The sequence below is a fragment of the Temnothorax longispinosus genome, chromosome 5 (assembly GCF_030848805.1).
Source record: "Temnothorax longispinosus isolate EJ_2023e chromosome 5, Tlon_JGU_v1, whole genome shotgun sequence".
NCBI classification, from domain to species: Eukaryota; Metazoa; Arthropoda; class Insecta; order Hymenoptera; family Formicidae; genus Temnothorax; species Temnothorax longispinosus.
The window spans coordinates 12,484,987-12,503,392 of NC_092362.1; the positions used below are offsets into that span (position 1 = coordinate 12,484,987).

Below are 18,406 nucleotides of genomic sequence, written 5' to 3' on the forward strand. Positions count from 1 at the left end.
AGGAGAGGGTACGTTGACGACGACAGCGGGACTACAACAAGATACACGAGAACGTCCAGACGACGTTTTATGTAAAGACGCACTACGTACAGAGATTTTTGGAGAAAAAATAACTATGGAAAAAATAATGGAAAATCCAGCGAGAGCGATCCTTTGTTCAAAAAATAAGGACACGTTTAAACGTACGGACAACATTTTAGGTTTACGGAAAAGAGAAGAAAAAGAATATCTTGCCCGTGACTCTCGTGAGAGTGAAGAAGAACATGAACATTTAACGTTTCCAACGGAGTTTTTAAATAGTGTGACACCAAGTGGACGGCCACGTCATCGCGTAAAATTAAAAGTGAGTGCCGTAATAATACTTTTAAGGAATATAACGTCAAAGAAAGGCGTATGCACGAGAACAAACGTGCGTGTAAGAGAACTGAAATAAAACCTGCGTTATGCGGAGGTTCGGACAGGGCCAGCGAGAGGAGAACGTGTTGTTCTACCAAGACGAGCGTTCATACCAAGTGATCGTGAACTCCCCGTTAAACTTAAAAGGCGACACGTTCCACGAGGTGTAGCCGTTGCACGGACACGAACGAAAGTCCGAGGACAAACATTAAAAAAAGTAGGACGATATCTACGAAATACAGTCGTTGCACATGGACAACTGTGACGTCCTGGGTGATGCGAGGTGGCTCGATCCGACAGAACGTCTCCGTTGATGGGTTCTTTTTCTTGCAGTTAAGGAGGTAAAACCCCAGGATAATTAGCTGTTGGTCGGCGATGTAGATTATGGCTCCTTGGATCCGTCGAAGGTAGGTAATTCAATAATTTTTATCTTTTTTTTGATATAAAAAAGTATGATATTTATTGTAGAACTTTTACGATACAAGTGGTTTATGTGGGAGGATGAAACAAGTATAAGATATGTGACCTTTCCTGGCTCGTTCCACACTCTCCGTCGAGAGGGTGAAATATTCCGCTTTTATACAATTTTGGAAACGGTAGTGGGAGGTGACCGCACCTCTTTACAATGAGTCATAAGGCGTTGTCTAGCGGATGTGAGTCTATTTCTAGTGGTGTGACTCGCTTGCCAGCAATGAGTCATAAGGTGGTGTCTTGAAATTCTTTACCTTATATGGTCATGCGTTGTGCTCTGCTTCGACATAGGGATGGGCGATACTGTATCGATATTTTGAATATCGATACTTTTGGGCTGTAATATCGATATTTTGTATCGATATTTTACATTTCGATATTAGCCTGTATCGATATTCGAACATGAATATCGAACTTTCGATACAGTCCATAATTCGACGGATATATCTTCCTCGCCTGATCGTGAGTGTATACCGTCAATTGCGCACGCAGCAGCTACTTGGCATGTGATAGTTGTGATTGGTTACCAATTACGTGTCTAGCACGGGTTGGCGCAAATTTTGCGCGGCACGTGAATGGCACGTGGCGGTTGTTGTTCGCCCGGTTCGCCGGGCATTCCGCTATTGTGTAGTGTATGACATACACTGTATGTACTGTATGTACAACTATTGCGGTGTGAAGTCTGCTGATACTGATAGCACGCTATCCGAAATCCGAACGCAGCTTACGTGAGTATAATTTAAGTAAGAATAATTGAATAATTTTCACTTCTTTTAAATTGGATATCTATTGTCTATGATTGGGTTGATCAAAGTTTATTTGTTACTATGTGGCAATATTTTCTAAATTTTGCAGAAGTTATACATGCATGATATTGGATATATTAAATTTGAAAACTGAACTGGGAACTTGGAAAAGACTTCTCAAAATCCTAATCTCACTTTTTCCACGTTGCTATTGGCCTGACCTTCTCACTAATTCTATAACAGTACTTATCTCATGCATTATCTTACTTGCATGCATTATTTTAGATTATTTTTTTGTCATTTAAATATTCTTCCTGCATTTATTTATTTCTATGTACAGTGCCACCACCCAAAAGTGATTGTTGGAAATTTTTTGCCCGAACCAGTGAAGGCGGCCAATGTAACATTTGCCACAAGATGATCAAAACTAAGGGAAATACAACAAATTTACGCTTTCATCTGACCCGAACACATCCTAAAGTTCTGTTACAAATGAAGAGGGCTACTGAGACATCTGATGTCACAGAGGCCTCAACTTCACCGAAACAGAGAAAAGTTATGGTAATAAATATATAATTACTGTTTGTATTGAAAACTACATTAAGTTTATTCAATATTTAATATAAAATAATATTACTAATGCATTTTATATTACGCTTTTTAGCCGCAAGATGAAACTGATCAAGATATTGATGACGATTTTGATATAATGGCAAAATCTGTTTCACCTCCTAATTCTTCAGAATCGCCAGTTTTATCAGTCACGTCAAATATTTCACGATCAGAGGCATCAGTTGTGTCATTACCAGTTTTGAAAAAGAGGCAATGTACTCTTGATTCTGCTTTTCAAAACCATAAATCATTTTATGGTATTTAAGTTTTATTATTTAAAGTATTTTACTTTTAAAATTTAATTTGTTAAACATTTCAATTATCTTATATATATTTCATGTTTTGTCTTTATTATAGATGGAGGAATAAAAGCTGCTGAGTATACCAACAAGCTTATTTTCATGATTGCAAAAGATAATTTGCCATTTGCGACAGTGGAAAAGGAAGGATTTCTTACGTTTATGAAAACAGTTGCGCCGTTGTACAAGATTCCCAGCCGGAAAAAAATCACGAGCTTGATCGAAGAAAAATATGAGTTTTTATCAGGTATGATAAAAGCTCAATTTTCAGATATTAAAAATTTATGTTTAACAACCGACATTTGGACGGATACGTTAAATACTAAAAGTTTCTTAGGTCTTACAGCTCATTATATATTAAAAGAAACGTACAAGTCTGTGACTATTGGGGTTACTGAGTTAAATGACCGACATACTTCTGAAAATATAAAAATGTGGTTGTTAAACATATTACGTGATTGGAATATAGATAAAGAAAGTGTTATAAGTGTTGTATCGGATAACGCGGCTAACATGAAAAAGGCAATTACCGAATTGTTTGGCACTGAAAAACATTTGTCTTGTTTTGCACACACGTTGAACTTAGTTCCATCAATTATCATTAAAGAGGATATTATTGTTAGAAATTTCTGTAAAAAAATTAAAACTATTGTTACATATTTTAAACACTCTGTGGTTGCTGCAGATGAATTGCGAGCTCATTCAGCCTTCAAGTTAATACAAAGTGTCGAAACTCGATGGAATTCGACTTACGACATGCTTGTACGATTTATTGAATTAGCAGATAAAATAAATGGTATTCTTCTGCAACAACCTACAGCACCGATAATGTTGACTGCATCTGAATTACAAGCTGCAAAAGAATTTGTTGATTTATTAAAACCATTTAATGAAGCCACTAGAATTATATGCGGTGAACATTATCTTACTGGCAGCAAAGTAATTCCGATTATCCATACGTTAAAAAATAAATTAGATATACTTACACCAAAAACTGAAATAGGTGTTCACTTTAAATGTGAATTAGAACGTCAGTTCTCAAACAGATTTAGTAATATTGAAAATGTTTATCCGTTGGTGATATCAACTATTTTAGATCCTCGATTCAAGAACCTTCATTTTTCTGATAAAATTGCATACGCTCATTGTGTTAACAAAATCACGCAAATAATAAATATAAATGCAAATGAATCAGATATATGCGATTTTCAAAACGCGCAACAAAATAATTTAATCCAAAGTGATAATTTTTGGACATTACACGAAAATTTAGTTGCTAAATATAAACATACGTTAAAGAATAACGATTTCACAATGGTGAATGAACTTCAATATTATTTAAATCAACCACCAATGAAAATGGATGGCAATCCACTAAAATATTGGTTAATAAATATGCATTCCGATTTAAAAAACATAGCATTGAAATATTTAACTATAATTGCGACCTCCGTTCCAAGTGAACGATTATTTTCACGGGCCGGAAATATTGTCACCGAAAGTAGAAATCGTATAACAGGTAAACATTTACAACAGATGCTTTTTTTAAACTCTCTTTCTGTGGAAGATTGGTTACTGTAGTAACTATATATGTATATATTTTTATATATACTTGTGGATAGATAATCGATGCTTAAGTTAGCGCATATTATAATGTAATTTGCATGTACGGACATAGTCATATCTGTCATATATACTTATGTCAGTCGCGGTCAGAGTAGTTGCAAGTTGCAACATTTTCTTTAAAATAAGTTTAAGAACGCGCATTTAGTTTCAGAATAAGAACTACTACTTTCACAATCGGTAATAATAATATTGTCAAACATACACATACAAATGTGTAGCATACGATAAGTATTATGTGCCGTGAGAAATCTGTAATAAGATAGTAGAGTTAAAAGAAAAGTGTTGCAACTACTCTGACCGCGACTGTACATTGTCAATTTGTCAACTTTCTATTTAATCATTTACAGGAACATGTACCTTCTTTTGTTCTCTGTTTGCGTGAATTTTGTATCCAAATTTATTACAATTAGCATAAAACTACTTGTCGCATATGTATCTGTCATAATTGATTTCTCCTTTTCAAACAATAACTTGATCTCCATGCCGTTTGCAATACTGTGACTTTATATTTAAGATAATTAGTGTATATTAATAGTGTATTTCTGTAACTTTTTTTATCATTATAACACATATGTAAATAACTAATCGAAGAAAACGAACTTAACAATGACGACGGATTAGCGGGCTGCTTATTTGTGTGTTCTCAAAATTAAATTAAAATATAACTAATAATAGAGGTATCGACAGTATCGATACTGTTAAATATCGATATTTTTCGCCCGATATTTTTAGTGTATCGATATTCTTATTTATGATACGTATCGATACGAAATATCGATATTTCTCTTGTATCGCCCATCCCTACTTCGACATGTCCATATATGGTCTATGCGAGGACTAGATTCACTCGAATGAGTCATACAGGTGACTCATCTGAATTCTATTTCTATTCTCTATTCTAACAGCGATTTGTATTGAGAGCGATACCTTCTTTCATTATAAAATTTCAATATGATTTTTATTAGAAAGGAAAATAAAAGATCTTCAATATTTTAATTTTAAAATGTACAAATATGTGTTGAATATTATTTAAATTTCTTTAGACATACTTTACATACAATAGAATAATTCAATAGTACAATTAAAGTCATTATTAGTATGTCTAAAGTATAAAAGATATTGCTCTCTTCGTCTAACAGTTATTATAGTATATCTGACTCTCTCTTTCTTTCTTTCAGATCGTACAATACTCGCATCTCGCTCGGTTTCGTGTTTCTTATGCTTCGCATAATACAATTTTATTTTTCTCAGGTTCGTGAGTAACGCTTCGGCACTTGACGCTCGATATTTATATTAATTTTGGTAAGTATATATATATATATATTTTTTTTGTTAATAATAATATTGATAAAAGTGATGTTAGCGGTGGTAATAATAATTCTAATATTAGATTAATAATGGGTGCTTTCCAGCAATGTACACAGGCGACACTGTGTAACACAGTGTTCGACCCAGTGCTTTCCAACTACGACACAAGTCGACACAATCGTACACAGCTAAAATGGTGAGTTTGACTGTGTCATCGTTTTGTGTCACTCCATGGATACCAACATTACCGACATTTTTACATGTGGTACCATTTATTTTTGTAGTTTCTACGGTCTGGTAAGAAAACTTTAAGGTTATATTCCAAATAGTGTGACACGTGTGACGACAAGAAGTGAAAGATATTCTACTGTAGAAGTTTCTGAACCATGGAAGGTATTTAGTACATACTTATTTTTATATTATTTATTATTTGTTGCAAAGACAAATGTTGCATACAATAATACTTTACTGACGTATTGATAAAAATTATTGTACCACAGCTTTCAGTCACTTAATATTTTTAAAATGTTAACATTTCTACAATTGTACAATACATATAAATATTGTATTTTATTAAAAATTAGTCATTTTAATAATTAATGATTATTTATTTCCAAATTGCAGTAGGATTCACATGCAAACATTGCAATGCAGATATCCTATTATTAGAGGAAGCATCCATGCACGAATGCTTAAAAAATAAAGATATATATATGGAAAATGACAACGTTTTATTTACAAACGAGTCAAACGACAATCTGGATGTCAATGATGAACGTAAGTTTATTTAATAGTAGATACAACTTATTAAATATATAAGCTATTTCCTAATCTAATTTCAAACTATTTCATAAATTAGAACTGAAATAGAATCTTATATAAAATATCTAATACATGCAATATGTATGATTTATCCTATGCATAGAATTTTTAAGAAATACAATTTATATATTTTATAATTTATTCTTACAGCATTCAGTAACTGTCAAGAATCCGTACGCACTACTGCAAGTAGTAGTGAGAAATCTGCTAAACAAAGTAAGTTATATATTAAATATACATTTGAAATTAAATTATTTTTCCATATTAATTTTAAATGTGCTATTTTTATATTTTATAGGTGCTGTGTGGACTGATAATGCAACAATGGCTCTTCTCAGCCTCTATGAAGCTAATATGCACATGTTAGATCATCCGAAGAAGAAAACCAAAATTTGGACAATTTGGACAATTTGGCAATATCAGATGGCCTAAAAGATTTCGAAATCGAGGTGTGTGTGTGTGTGTGTGTGTGTGTGTACACACCATATTATTATGTTATTTAAATTATAAAGTGCATTTTGATTAAAGGTCAGTATTCGATAATCCATAAGTACTTATAATTATAATAATTAATAACTGCATTTTTACGAAACTAGTTTCTCTAATTTTGTCATTTATTAATAGTAAACATATAGTATAGTCATCAGGTTAATTATTAATATTTCAAACTTGTTCTATTATTTTTTGTTCCTACGTTTTGCAATTATTATGTGATTAAATAATTATAATTTTGTTCCTACGTTTTGCAATTATTATGTGATTAAATAATTGTAATATTCACTATTTGTGTTAATTTATAAGAAATGTTCATGCTATTGGATGACAGCATACATTTGTGATACTTTTATAATAAAATATGATGTTCATATTCAAGCTGTTATGGCTAAATACTTTTATTTACAACTTATACATAACAATACATTGTTTATTCCTGGCCAAATATTTCCATGAATAATTGCATCCTTCGATCTTCTTGAAATCGGCAATTATTTTCGTTATGATCATCATTTACATTAATATTATCATTCGGTTCCTCAATTTCAACATTATCATAATTAAAATTGTCAAAAACCTAGTGACAAGTTAGATCAGGTTATGTAAAGTGACTGCCCTCCATTCTGGCGGTGAAATAAAAAAGCTAAACAGCGTTTCAGCTACAAGTCAACACTGTGTAACACTGTGTCGCACTGTGTATGACTGTGTTCCCTTGCTGGAAAGCACCCAATATATCGTGCAGATAGAAATGGTCAGCATTCTCATTAGTACAGGAAATCAATGAAATTAAATTGTTTATATATATACATGTAATAAGATTTTTATTATTTTTATATCTCACGAATGGTTAGGAATTTGATAGGAGTGTATAGGAAATATATTGTAGGACTTTCGCTACAGTATAATATAGCATTGGAAAATTTTATTGTTAATATATGTATTTGTTAATAACAAATTATTAATTAAATAAATTAGTGCTCTTTAATTTGCATATTAATATTGTTATGTTCTCTTTATTTAAGAGGTTTTGAATTTCTAATATCATCTCGTTTATGAGCATTCTTTATTTTATTGTTATAAATATTTCGTAAATAAACAATTGCAAGAATAAAAGTTATTATTACTTTTACAGAGTTGCTAATGTGGATTATATATATACATGTGAAATTTATATATATATATATATACGAGTTTTATTATGGGGTGTCGGGACACAATTAAAGATATATATTTCTTCGATTAATTAGGTATAGGAGTTGATTAAAAATTATGCTTTATAGATTATTTTCAATGGGAAATGTTCAGGTTATCAGTGTATATAAAAAAAGATTTTTTACGATTGTGGTTTATGGGATATTATAATGTTAATTCCCATGTCCTGAGAACTACCTGAGGACATGTATATATATGTTTGTCACGGGGTAGGTTCCGGGTCTTTTGTCTTATACCGGGTAGTTTTTCCTTTAGATTTTCGTGTAGCTTTCATTAGAAAAGTGACATGGTTTAAACTTATATAAAAATTGTTATACGTGATCCGAGGTATAAGTTAAAAACATTTATTGACATGGTCAATAATTTATTTATGATTGTTTATAAAAGTAAATTGCAAAATTAAATAACTATATAGTAAATGTTTTTCTATTGAACGGTTCTAATGATTATTCCTTATACGCGTTTATATTGTTTTCATTTCAAATTATTCGTTTTCTATTTTATTTTAATTTATTAAGGAGTTATTATGGCTATCCTTGTCTTACATGGAGTGAATGTTTAATTTTCAATCTCGTTTATTAATTTAATTAATTTAAATAAAAAATCGGCGTTAACGTTACTGGTGTTTAGGAGTATGAGAGATTCTATTTTTATCATAATAATTAAGTGTCAAAATTTTCGTTCAGAAATGTTTCAGCTTTAAAATGTATAAAAGACTAAAATATTAATGTAAAAGTGATTTGGTCTTTGTAAGTCTAAAGGGTAGGAAATTCAAAATGGCGGATGTGAAACTTTAATAATTTCTAACTCGAGAACGGTAAGAGATAAAAAATGGGGTTTCTTTTATTGTATTCAGACAATTAAGGGCATTATTTTAGGTTGTTTGAAATTTCTGTGTTTTATGGATTTCTGTAATTTTTATTTATATCTCGGAATTAAGAAGAGATATGAGGTAAGAATTTTTATGGGATTACTTGACATGCTCTGCTGAGTGTCTGCAGTGATTTTATTCATCATTTTTAATAATAATTTTATAATAAATTTTATTGTTAATTAGTTTATTTTGAGAGATACTATAATGGTTTATAACCAAAAGTTGTTTGACTTTTTGTGATAGTTCCATTAGTCACATTAGCTAGGTCTGTTAATAATATAATTTAATTGTTTATAACAATCATGTTTGAAAAAATGCTAATGAGATAATTATTATTTTAGCGTGATAATGTTCCTTAGGTACAAAAGGTTATGTTCTTATAAATAGTCTGCTTTTAATTTATTTATTTATATTTTATTTTAATTTTCTGAGTTTATTCTTATGGATTATGCATTTATTCATGTGTTAAATTGAATTTATATTGCATAAAAAATCTCATAAAGCTTGTAATATTCATTGACGATCAATTTTAGTGATTCTGGGGAGTTTTAACAAGCAATTGTCCAAAAAGTTTATAGTGTAATTCATGAAAATAGGGCTTAAGCTTGAAAAGAGGCCTTAAGACAGCCATGTTCTCTAAGTTTGTGTCTACTACTTTAAGAACGCGTGCTCGCATCAGCTGAGTGATTGTTGTGATAGTTAGGTTAAGGTGTGATTATTTATTCTTATATTGTTTTCAGGTGCTGTGCAATAGAGATGGAAATCGAAAAAATTTATGCGACTGGAATATAGCGGTGATTATACCGTCAGACGTGACACAACTCTCGGCAGCATTTCCTAGAGCACGAAAAAAAGGAAGTGTGAAAATAAAAATAGAAGAAACTAACAAACAAGAACCGATACGTGAAGGAAAAAATACATTTTTTATTAAAAATGTGGTATATGGAGAACGTTTGTAACGTACGGAGAAAAAAAGAGAGCTACGACGGGAGGGTAACTATACACATCATACCAAGGGTGGGGGCTGGGGTAGGTTTTTAGCCGGTGCAAGTCCGGCCGAACCTTAGGGACCGACCTTAAGATCGGCCGTAGGCCGTTTTCTCCTTCAACGAGAAACAAAAAAAAAAAAAGATCCACGATCTGAAACGTGACGGAACATAGAAAATACACAAACGTGAAAATCGCGTTTAAATGTCTTAAACGTTTTCGAGAACGACGAAGTCGTACGGAACAACATTTCTTTACGACCACGACTCCGTTTTGAATATTTTACTGACGAACGAAAATAGTTTAAAGAAAAACGACTTCCGGGCGAAGCCCGGGACATCTGCTAGTATATATATATATATATATACGACGAAAAAATACGCGAAAAGACGCGGAAAGACGAAAAACGAACATAAACGCGACGTGTATGTAGACGACGTTTACGGTTCGCACAAAAATCTATCGTTACGGTAACGTTACCATAGCGTTCACAGTTTTGAAAAAAGAACAACGAAAACGTCGCGCAATATATACCACGCGCACGCGGTGCGCCGCGATATTTTTTTTTAACGGAACGACTTACCGGACCGACGAGTACAGTTGTCTTGTTCGAAGAAAAGTCTATCGGTGGAACTTTAAAGTCTCTCATCTCATACAGAGAGGCATCCTTTTCAGCAAAATGTTCGCTAAAGTATGCTGATAACTTTGGCCGATTCTGGATAAAATAACTGATATCCGTTATTTTGATCCTTTCCATAGCCAGGGGTTTTGACTCGCATCGCAACGCGGCGTGTAACATGTCGTTGGTTTCTGACTTTTTCATTTTTAAAAAGTTCGGCGCCACGCCCTTACTGTATGTCGTTGCTCGCGCCCCTTGCTTGTCAATGGCTGTACAAAAGACGAACATTTCTTTCGGATTCTCTGTAATTTTTATATTCGTTCCTTCCGGTAGCGAATCTTGCAGAACCGACAAACGCCGTTGCGTAGAAAATCCGAACATTATGCGAGTACGTGTGGATCCATCGCCAACGCGTTCTTCTTGAGCGCAAATCCACGTTGCCTGTTTTTCATAGGCAGTTCGTTTTCTTTGTCTCTCTTCGCCGGTTCCACTTAAGAACGTGTCAAAAACACGCGAGCGCGCCATTTTTACGTACACGAACGTTTCGTGCGTACAGAAAACGTACGGAGCACAGTACTGTCGACAGAGCACTACGCACACGAACGTTCACCTGTGTCACACCGACGGGGCTCGTCGTTGTCGCGCAGACGCTCGAACATGGGGGGCGTGGAGCGAGAGGCCGCATACACGCGACATCGTTAGATGGACCCCCTCAAGGGGCTCCGTTTTTGCTCGACGTTCGCGCCGTCCAAACAACAGTGCGGTCGCGTCCCCAGTAAAACAGGAACGTGGAATTCACGTTTCTTTCATGTGGACCAGCGACGTAGACGTCACGTAGACACGCGAGTGGATTATCCACTTAAAAACGGTAGTCGGATCCACGTGGATGAGATCATCGATTTAACGTAGACTTTACGTGAAAGTTTTACGTCTTAATATTTTGGCGAGTACTTTAGAAGTACTGGGCAGTACTGGCGTACTGGTAGTACGTTATTACACAGAGAACTACTGATGCATAGTATTGACGTATACTCACCCAAAAAAAACCTCTTACGACTAGAAGACACTGCGGTCCGATCGTCACCGGGCATAAAAAAAATTATTTTTATCGAACGTTTCGTACTATTTTCAAACTAACGTTGTTTTTTAAGATGCAGTCTATGCGTATAAATATTTTCTCGTATTTAAAAACACATATAAAAACACACTTACCTTGGTGGGCGTTGAACTCGGGACCTCTGGATCGTGAGCCAACTGCCTTACGTGGTAGACTACTTCTTACGTTGATGTAAGTGTTATATATAGTCTACATATGTCCGAACTAGCGCAAATATATACGTTTTCAAAAATCATCTTAAGAAACAACGTCAATTTAAAAACTGATTATTATTATAACACATAACTTTTGTATTTTTACGACATAGTAAAATTCTTCACGTTTAAAATGTCTCACTATCATTTTTATTACGTATTCATTATAACGTTCTATTTAGCTATATTACGTGCGCGTGACCGTGCTATATCACGGTCTCCTGAGATTGCGAACGTATCTGTCAGTAGAACAGTGAAAATATCTACGCAAAATCTACATTGATACTACGCGGATGAGATACTTTGCGTTTATCGATGGAAAAAAAACGTTGAATCCACGCGACGAAGGTACTTCGCGTTTGGCGATGGAAAAGAAACGTTGAATCCACGCGACGAAGGTTCTTCGCGTTTGGCGATGGAAAAGAAACGTTGAATCCACGCGACGAAGGTTCTTCGCGTTTGACGATGAAAAAAAACGTTGAATCTACGTGGCGAAGGTACATCGCGTTTAGCGATAGAAAAGAAACGTTGAATCCACGCGACGAATGTTCTTCGCGTTTGACGATGAAAAAGAAACGTTGACGTACGTGGCAAACTCGTGGATGAATCTCCATCCACGTATTACGTAGCGTCAACGCAGATGCGACGTACCTGTTTTACTGGGGGTTGAGGCGTGCACAGTGAGACGACGCTCTCAAAAACCACGACGAGGAAGAAAAAAAACTTAAAGACACCAACGTTAACATTTGCGAAGATTTTCGACGACGCGTATATATCTTAACGTCGAACGAACGATGCTTCGATCGACGTTTGGCCTTTCGTCTTTTTTAAAACGGATCTGCGAAAGTATGACCGTTTCGTGACGACTGAACATCTAGTACGTCGCGAAGTTACTTTCTAAAGACTCTGCCGAAAGCCGAACTGCAACGCGGAGTTAACGGCTTCGCAGAACTTCGTCGTAGAGTTCAAAAAACATCGTTATTTTAGTTTTTAGTCCCGCAAATACTCGTATATTGTACGAAACCGATACCACCGCGTTGACTCGTAAAAAGTTGTTACCTCTACGTTAAAAGTTAAAACAGGAAAAAACGTAGCGTAGACGGACGTAAGCGTTGCTCTATGTCCGTTGCGAGGGCGAAATCTCTAGTTTTTAGACCTCGAAGCGTGTTTCGCTGCCTTCGTCCACCTTTTATGAAAAACGTAACGTTAAACGTCCGTCGACCGACGCAAACGTCCACCATGAACAGCTCAGCAAACGCCGTTCACGCTGTGCGAGTAACGATAGACAAAATATTTCGTCGTTTCTTCGAAAAAAGGCACAAAGGGGACGCGCGACATTCGTTAACGCTCGTTTTCACGGCCGACGTACCGCCATGTTTTCGAATACCGACGTCGATCAAAACGATCGTAGCGACGAGTGAGACTCGTTTCACGACTTGTCACATTGTTTGTAACGTTCAGACACAAGAAGCGTGCTCTACGTTAACGCCGTCGTTTTCTTCAAGGGGTTGCAAGGAGGACGGGAGAAAAGAAAGAAGAAAGTATAGAAAAGAAAAAGGGGAAGATCGAAAAACAACCGAACGACAACGTTTTCGTCGGTCTTTGTCGCACAATAGTCACGTAAAAACCGAACCGCACGTCGTACAACTGACGTACCCAAAGTTGCGTTGAAAGACGTGAAAAGAAAACGCCGGCGTTTCACGAAGACGTTGAAATCAAACGAGGTAGCTAGTTCTTACAGTTACAACAACGTTCCGACAAAATCGGAAACGTGGTTAACGTGTGCGTTTTCTTTTCCAAACGAACGACTGACGTTACGTGCTCGTTCTTTACGTCAGCGTCGACCTTTTACGAGATCGAAGAGTCTCGTAAACAGTTCCGAACGACCGAAAAGAAAAAGAACTGCAGAGAAAGTACGGACGAAAAACGGCTCGCGTACCACGAGAACGCGTCGCTGAAGATGTTCAAAAAACAAACCCGAAATATTTTTGAAAAAATATAGAGAAACGACGTCGCGAAAATGTTCACGACGACAAAATACAAAAGATCATTTTACGGCGTTGCGACGTGTTTCTGCGCCCGACGTCGCTACAGTGTGCGAACCGCGGAAACATAAAAAGAAAGAACGAGCTGAAACGGCAAAATGTTTCGTCGCGCCCAGCGCGACGGCGGTAGCGTCGACGGTGTAAGTTAAAGAACGAGCGCGGAAAAGCAAGAAAACAGTTTCTTTTCTCGTCGAAACGTCCGAAAAACGTAAACCGCCCAAAGCTGAAGACTGGTAACGCGAACATAAAACAAAACACGTTAGAACATCAGGCTACGAAACAGTAAGGAACACGGCGCGACAACGTCGTCCGTGTACATTCGTTACGGAAGCACTAAAAAAATATAACAAAAAAAATTTTTTTTTCGAACGAGAACCGAAAAAACGGTCAAAAGTCGTAAAAAAAACCTCTCGGCGTTTTACGAAAACGTGTTCGGTAACGACGTTTGCGTTCCGACACTTTCGTTCGACGACACATATATTCGTTTGCGTAACGTTCAAGTTCGTTCCGTCAAAACGCGTGAGGTTCGAAGTAACGGACCGAAAAGTGAGGCGTTCGTCTCACTGTGGACCACGATCCCGCGAAGTGAAAACTCGACGTATATATATATATATATATATATATATATATATATATATACATGGAAAAAAGACAAAATGTTCGCGTCACAAAACGGTAACGTTAACGCAAGAAACGACGATCTTTTGCTTTTTGCAACAAAACGTCGTCTTCGACCGTGAACGATGTTGTTTTAGAAAAAAAAAATTATTACGGTAGGTCGCGTCGTTCTGTAAAGTAACGAACGGTTCGTTCGTAAGTGAAAACGCGTGTGCCTTCGTGACGAACTAGTCGTTTAAGCTTGAAAACGTCGTGCAACGGAAAAAACTTTTTTTTTCTTCAACAACATATATCGACAACGCCGTTTACAACAGAACGCGTTGCGGGCGTTCGTAAGATTTGACTGCGTACTAACAGAATCCTCGAAACGTTCGATCGACATTTTCCTTTAACGTTACGCAGCCGCGCGCGAGTATCGAAGAACGAGACGCCGTTCGTTGCCGTTTCTTTTTTTTCTCTTTTCCGTACGATAAACTACCGACATATATATCCGATATATATATGTCGCGCACGTGCGCGCGTATCGAAAAGTGACGTGCAACGGTACAACATGCTTACTTTCTCCCAAGATTGGACGAGATACGGTAAAATATAAGTTTTCTCAACGGGCGTCTCGCGCAAGACCTCCGCCCGTTGAACCGTGTCGACCATGCCATGTTGCACCGTTAAGTTCCGTAACGCACTGTAAACGCTCCGCGCGGATCAACAAAGGATGAAAACGTACGAGGCGCGAGCCGACGCGACCGACATATATATATATATATATGTCGCGCGCAGTCGGTGTCGGTATGTCGGTATGTTATAGTCAAAGCCCGAAACGCAGACCGTCCTAGGCGTGACTAGCCACGCCTGGGAAACGACCAAGCGTCTTGGTCAAAGTCCAAACAAAGTTTTACGTTTCGGCTTTTGACTAGTCACGCCTAGGACGAACTACGACGGCTGGTCAAAGTTAGAAACTAAAAAAAACACACTTCGGACTTTGACCAGTCACGCCTAGGTGTGGCTTACGTCGAACTGTGTGACTGTTAACAACGAAACGCAAGATTTTTTTTACTAACGTAAGTTCTTTGTGTTAACATACGGTAGCTTTTTATTTACTTTTTTACTCTTGTACATAGTTTTTTCTCCTTAAGTTTAAAAATGTAGCTTTGGCAAAATATTGGTTTAAAGCGCTTTAAACAGTTAACGACTTTTAAAGCGCGTCCGCTAACCTCGGTAGCGTAGTGACGCGCTTTAAACAGTTAACGACTTTTAAAGCGCGTCCGCTAACCTGTGTATGTAGTCGTTAACTGTTTAAAGCGCGACACTACGCTACCAAGGTTAGCGGACGCGCTTTAAAAGTCGTTAACTGTTTATAATAAAGCGTGTCACTACGCTACCGAGGTTAGCGGACGCGCTTTAAAAGTCGTTAACTGTTTAAAGCGCGTCACTACGCTACCGAGGTTAGCGGACGCACTTTAAAAGTCGTTAACTGTTTAAAGCGCGTCAAACGAAACTAAACAAAAAAAGTGTCGGCGTGAACATTTCGACATATATCGTAGTCCGTTCGACCTTCCACGACTCAAACGAGCTGCTCGCGTTTCCAAACTTTTTTTGATACGAACTTTTTAACAAACACGGACCCTCGACTAAATAAAAAGCTACCGTATGTTAACACGAACAACTTACGTTAGTAAAAAAAATCTTGCGTTTTGTTGTTAACAGTCACACAGTCCGACGTAAGCCACACCTAGGCGTGACTGGTCAAAGTCCGAAGTGCGTTTTCTTTAGTTTCTAACTTTGACCAGCCGTCATAGTTCGTCCTAGGCGTGACTAGTCAAAAGCCGAAACGCAAAACTTCGTTCGGGCCATGACCAAGACGCTTGGTCGTTCCCCAGGCGTGGCTAGTCACACCTAGGACGGCCTGCGTTTCGGGCTTTGACTATAACATGTATATCATTGCGTCGTTAACTTACGAAGTCGCGACTCGTCGACGTTCGCGCGCAGCCCAAACGGGCAAAAGCACACGTCTGTCGAACGCAGCGTAAAGTACGGTTCGTTTACAGCGACGCAAGACGCGCAGCACGAGCCTCGCGCGCGGGCTCAACCCGCGTCGTCGCGTCGCAAGTCGTACGTCTACTACTAGCTATGGAACGCCGTTTTACTTTTTAATAGCATAAATAATATTCTACATAATATAAAAGTTTCAAAAAATAATGTCTTGAGAAAAATAGCTATTCGTACTAATGAATTAAATTTATGTCAAACATAATAAAAATAGGATAAATTAAAATTATGTCAGGACATAATAAAAATTCGGAATTATTTTTATGTCTTGACATAATTTTAATTTCACGAATTAAAATTATGTCTGGACATATATAAAATATAATTTAATTTCAAACTTTTATCACGTCCCGACATAATTTTAATACATCCAATTTTTATTATGTTTGACATAATTTTAATTTGATGAATTAAAATTATGTCGAGACATAATAAAAATTGAATGAATTAAAATTATGTCGAGACATCATAAAAATTGTATGAATTAAAATTATGTCGACATCATAAAAATTGTATGAATTAAAATTATGTCGATACGTAAAAATAATTCCGAATTTTTATGATGTGTCGACATAATTTTAATTCATTTAATTTTTATGATGTCTTGACATAATTTTAATTCATACAATTTTTATGATGTCGACATAATTTTAATTCATACAATTTTTATGATGTCGACATAATTTTAATTCATACAATTTTTATGATGTCTCGACATAATTTTAATTCATTCAATTTTTATGATGTCTGAATTTTTATGATGTCTGAATTTTTATGATGTCTGAATTTTTATGATGTCTCAATTTTTATGATGTCATAATTTTTATGGTGTCCGAATTTTTATGATGTTTGAATTTTTATTATGTCTCAATTTTTACGATGTCTCAATTTTTATGATGTCTCAATTTTTATGATGTCGCGACATAATTTTAATTCCGGAGCTGGTGATTTTCATCCCACAATATTGGCAGCATTGTGTAAGTAGCGCCAACAGTTCTTACAGCTTGAAATCGATGTCTACGTGTCCCAGGTCGGCGATGACGATGTCCAGATAGTGCGCTGCGTAGTTTTCGGTATCTAGGTGTATTAATACCTTGAATTTGATGTCTGCGTGTCCCAGGTTGCCGACGACGAGGTCCAGATAGTGCGCTCCGTAGTTTTCGGTGTCTAGGTGTATTAATACCTTGAATTCGATGTCTACGTGTCCCAGGTTGCCGATGACGACGTCCAGATAATGCGCTCCGTAGTTTTCGGTGTCTAGGTGTATTCATACTTTGAATTCGATGCCTACGTGTCCCAGGTTTCCGATGACGACGTCCAAATAATGCGCTCCGTAGTTTTCGGTGTCTAGGTGTATTAATACCTTGAATTCGATGTCTACGTGTCCCAGGTTGCCGACGACGAGGTCCAGATAGTGCCACATAGACACCGAAAACTACGGAGCGCACTATCTGAACCTCGTCGTCGGGAACTTGGGACACATAGACATCAAATTCAAGGTATCAATACACCTAGACACCGAAAACTACGGAGCGCATTATCTGGACGTTGTCATCGGCAACCTGGGACACGTAGACATCGAATTCAAGGTATTAATACACCTAGACACCGAAAACTACGAAGCGCATTATCTAGACGTCGTCATCGGCAACCTGGGACACGTAGACATCGAATTCAAAGTATGAATACACCTGGACACCGAAAACTACGGAGCGCACTATCTGGACCTCGTCGTCGGCAACCTGGGACACGTAGACATCGAATTCAAGGTATTAATACACTTAGACACCGAAAACTACGGAGCGCATTATCTGGACGTCGTAATCGGCGACCTGGGACACGTAGACATCGAATTCAAGCTGTGAGAACTGTTGACGCTACTTACACAATGCTGCCAATATTGTGGGATGAAAATCACC

General features: G+C 36.6%; 2 protein-coding genes and 1 long non-coding RNA gene across 5 annotated transcripts in view; all 3 read left to right on the top strand.

Annotated features, from left to right (window-relative positions):
- LOC139813476 (uncharacterized) overlaps positions 1-18,406 on the top strand; it is a 396,598-nt gene that overhangs the window by 205,850 nt on the left and 172,342 nt on the right. The gene's annotated exons all lie outside the window — the stretch shown is intronic.
- Positions 1,154-2,879, top strand: LOC139813211 (uncharacterized). Of its 2 annotated transcripts, none has more exons than XR_011732076.1 (4): positions 1,154-1,595; positions 1,954-2,174; positions 2,278-2,482; positions 2,583-2,879. It is a non-coding gene; the product is annotated as an uncharacterized lncRNA (long non-coding RNA). The 2 variants fall into 2 exon arrangements; XR_011732075.1 differs by lacking the exon at positions 1,154-1,595 and adding an exon at positions 1,713-1,855.
- Positions 5,572-7,153, top strand: LOC139813033 (uncharacterized). Of its 2 annotated transcripts, XM_071778279.1 has the most exons (5): positions 5,572-5,654; positions 5,743-5,851; positions 6,083-6,235; positions 6,431-6,496; positions 6,579-7,153. In XM_071778279.1, the coding sequence occupies exons 2-5, from the start codon at positions 5,845-5,847 to the stop codon at positions 6,710-6,712; spliced, it is 360 nt and encodes a 119-aa protein (XP_071634380.1). In that variant the 5' UTR covers positions 5,572-5,654; positions 5,743-5,844; the 3' UTR covers positions 6,713-7,153. The 2 variants fall into 2 exon arrangements, with proteins under 2 accessions (XP_071634380.1, XP_071634382.1); XM_071778281.1 differs by lacking the exon at positions 5,572-5,654 and having other exon boundaries at positions 5,741-5,851.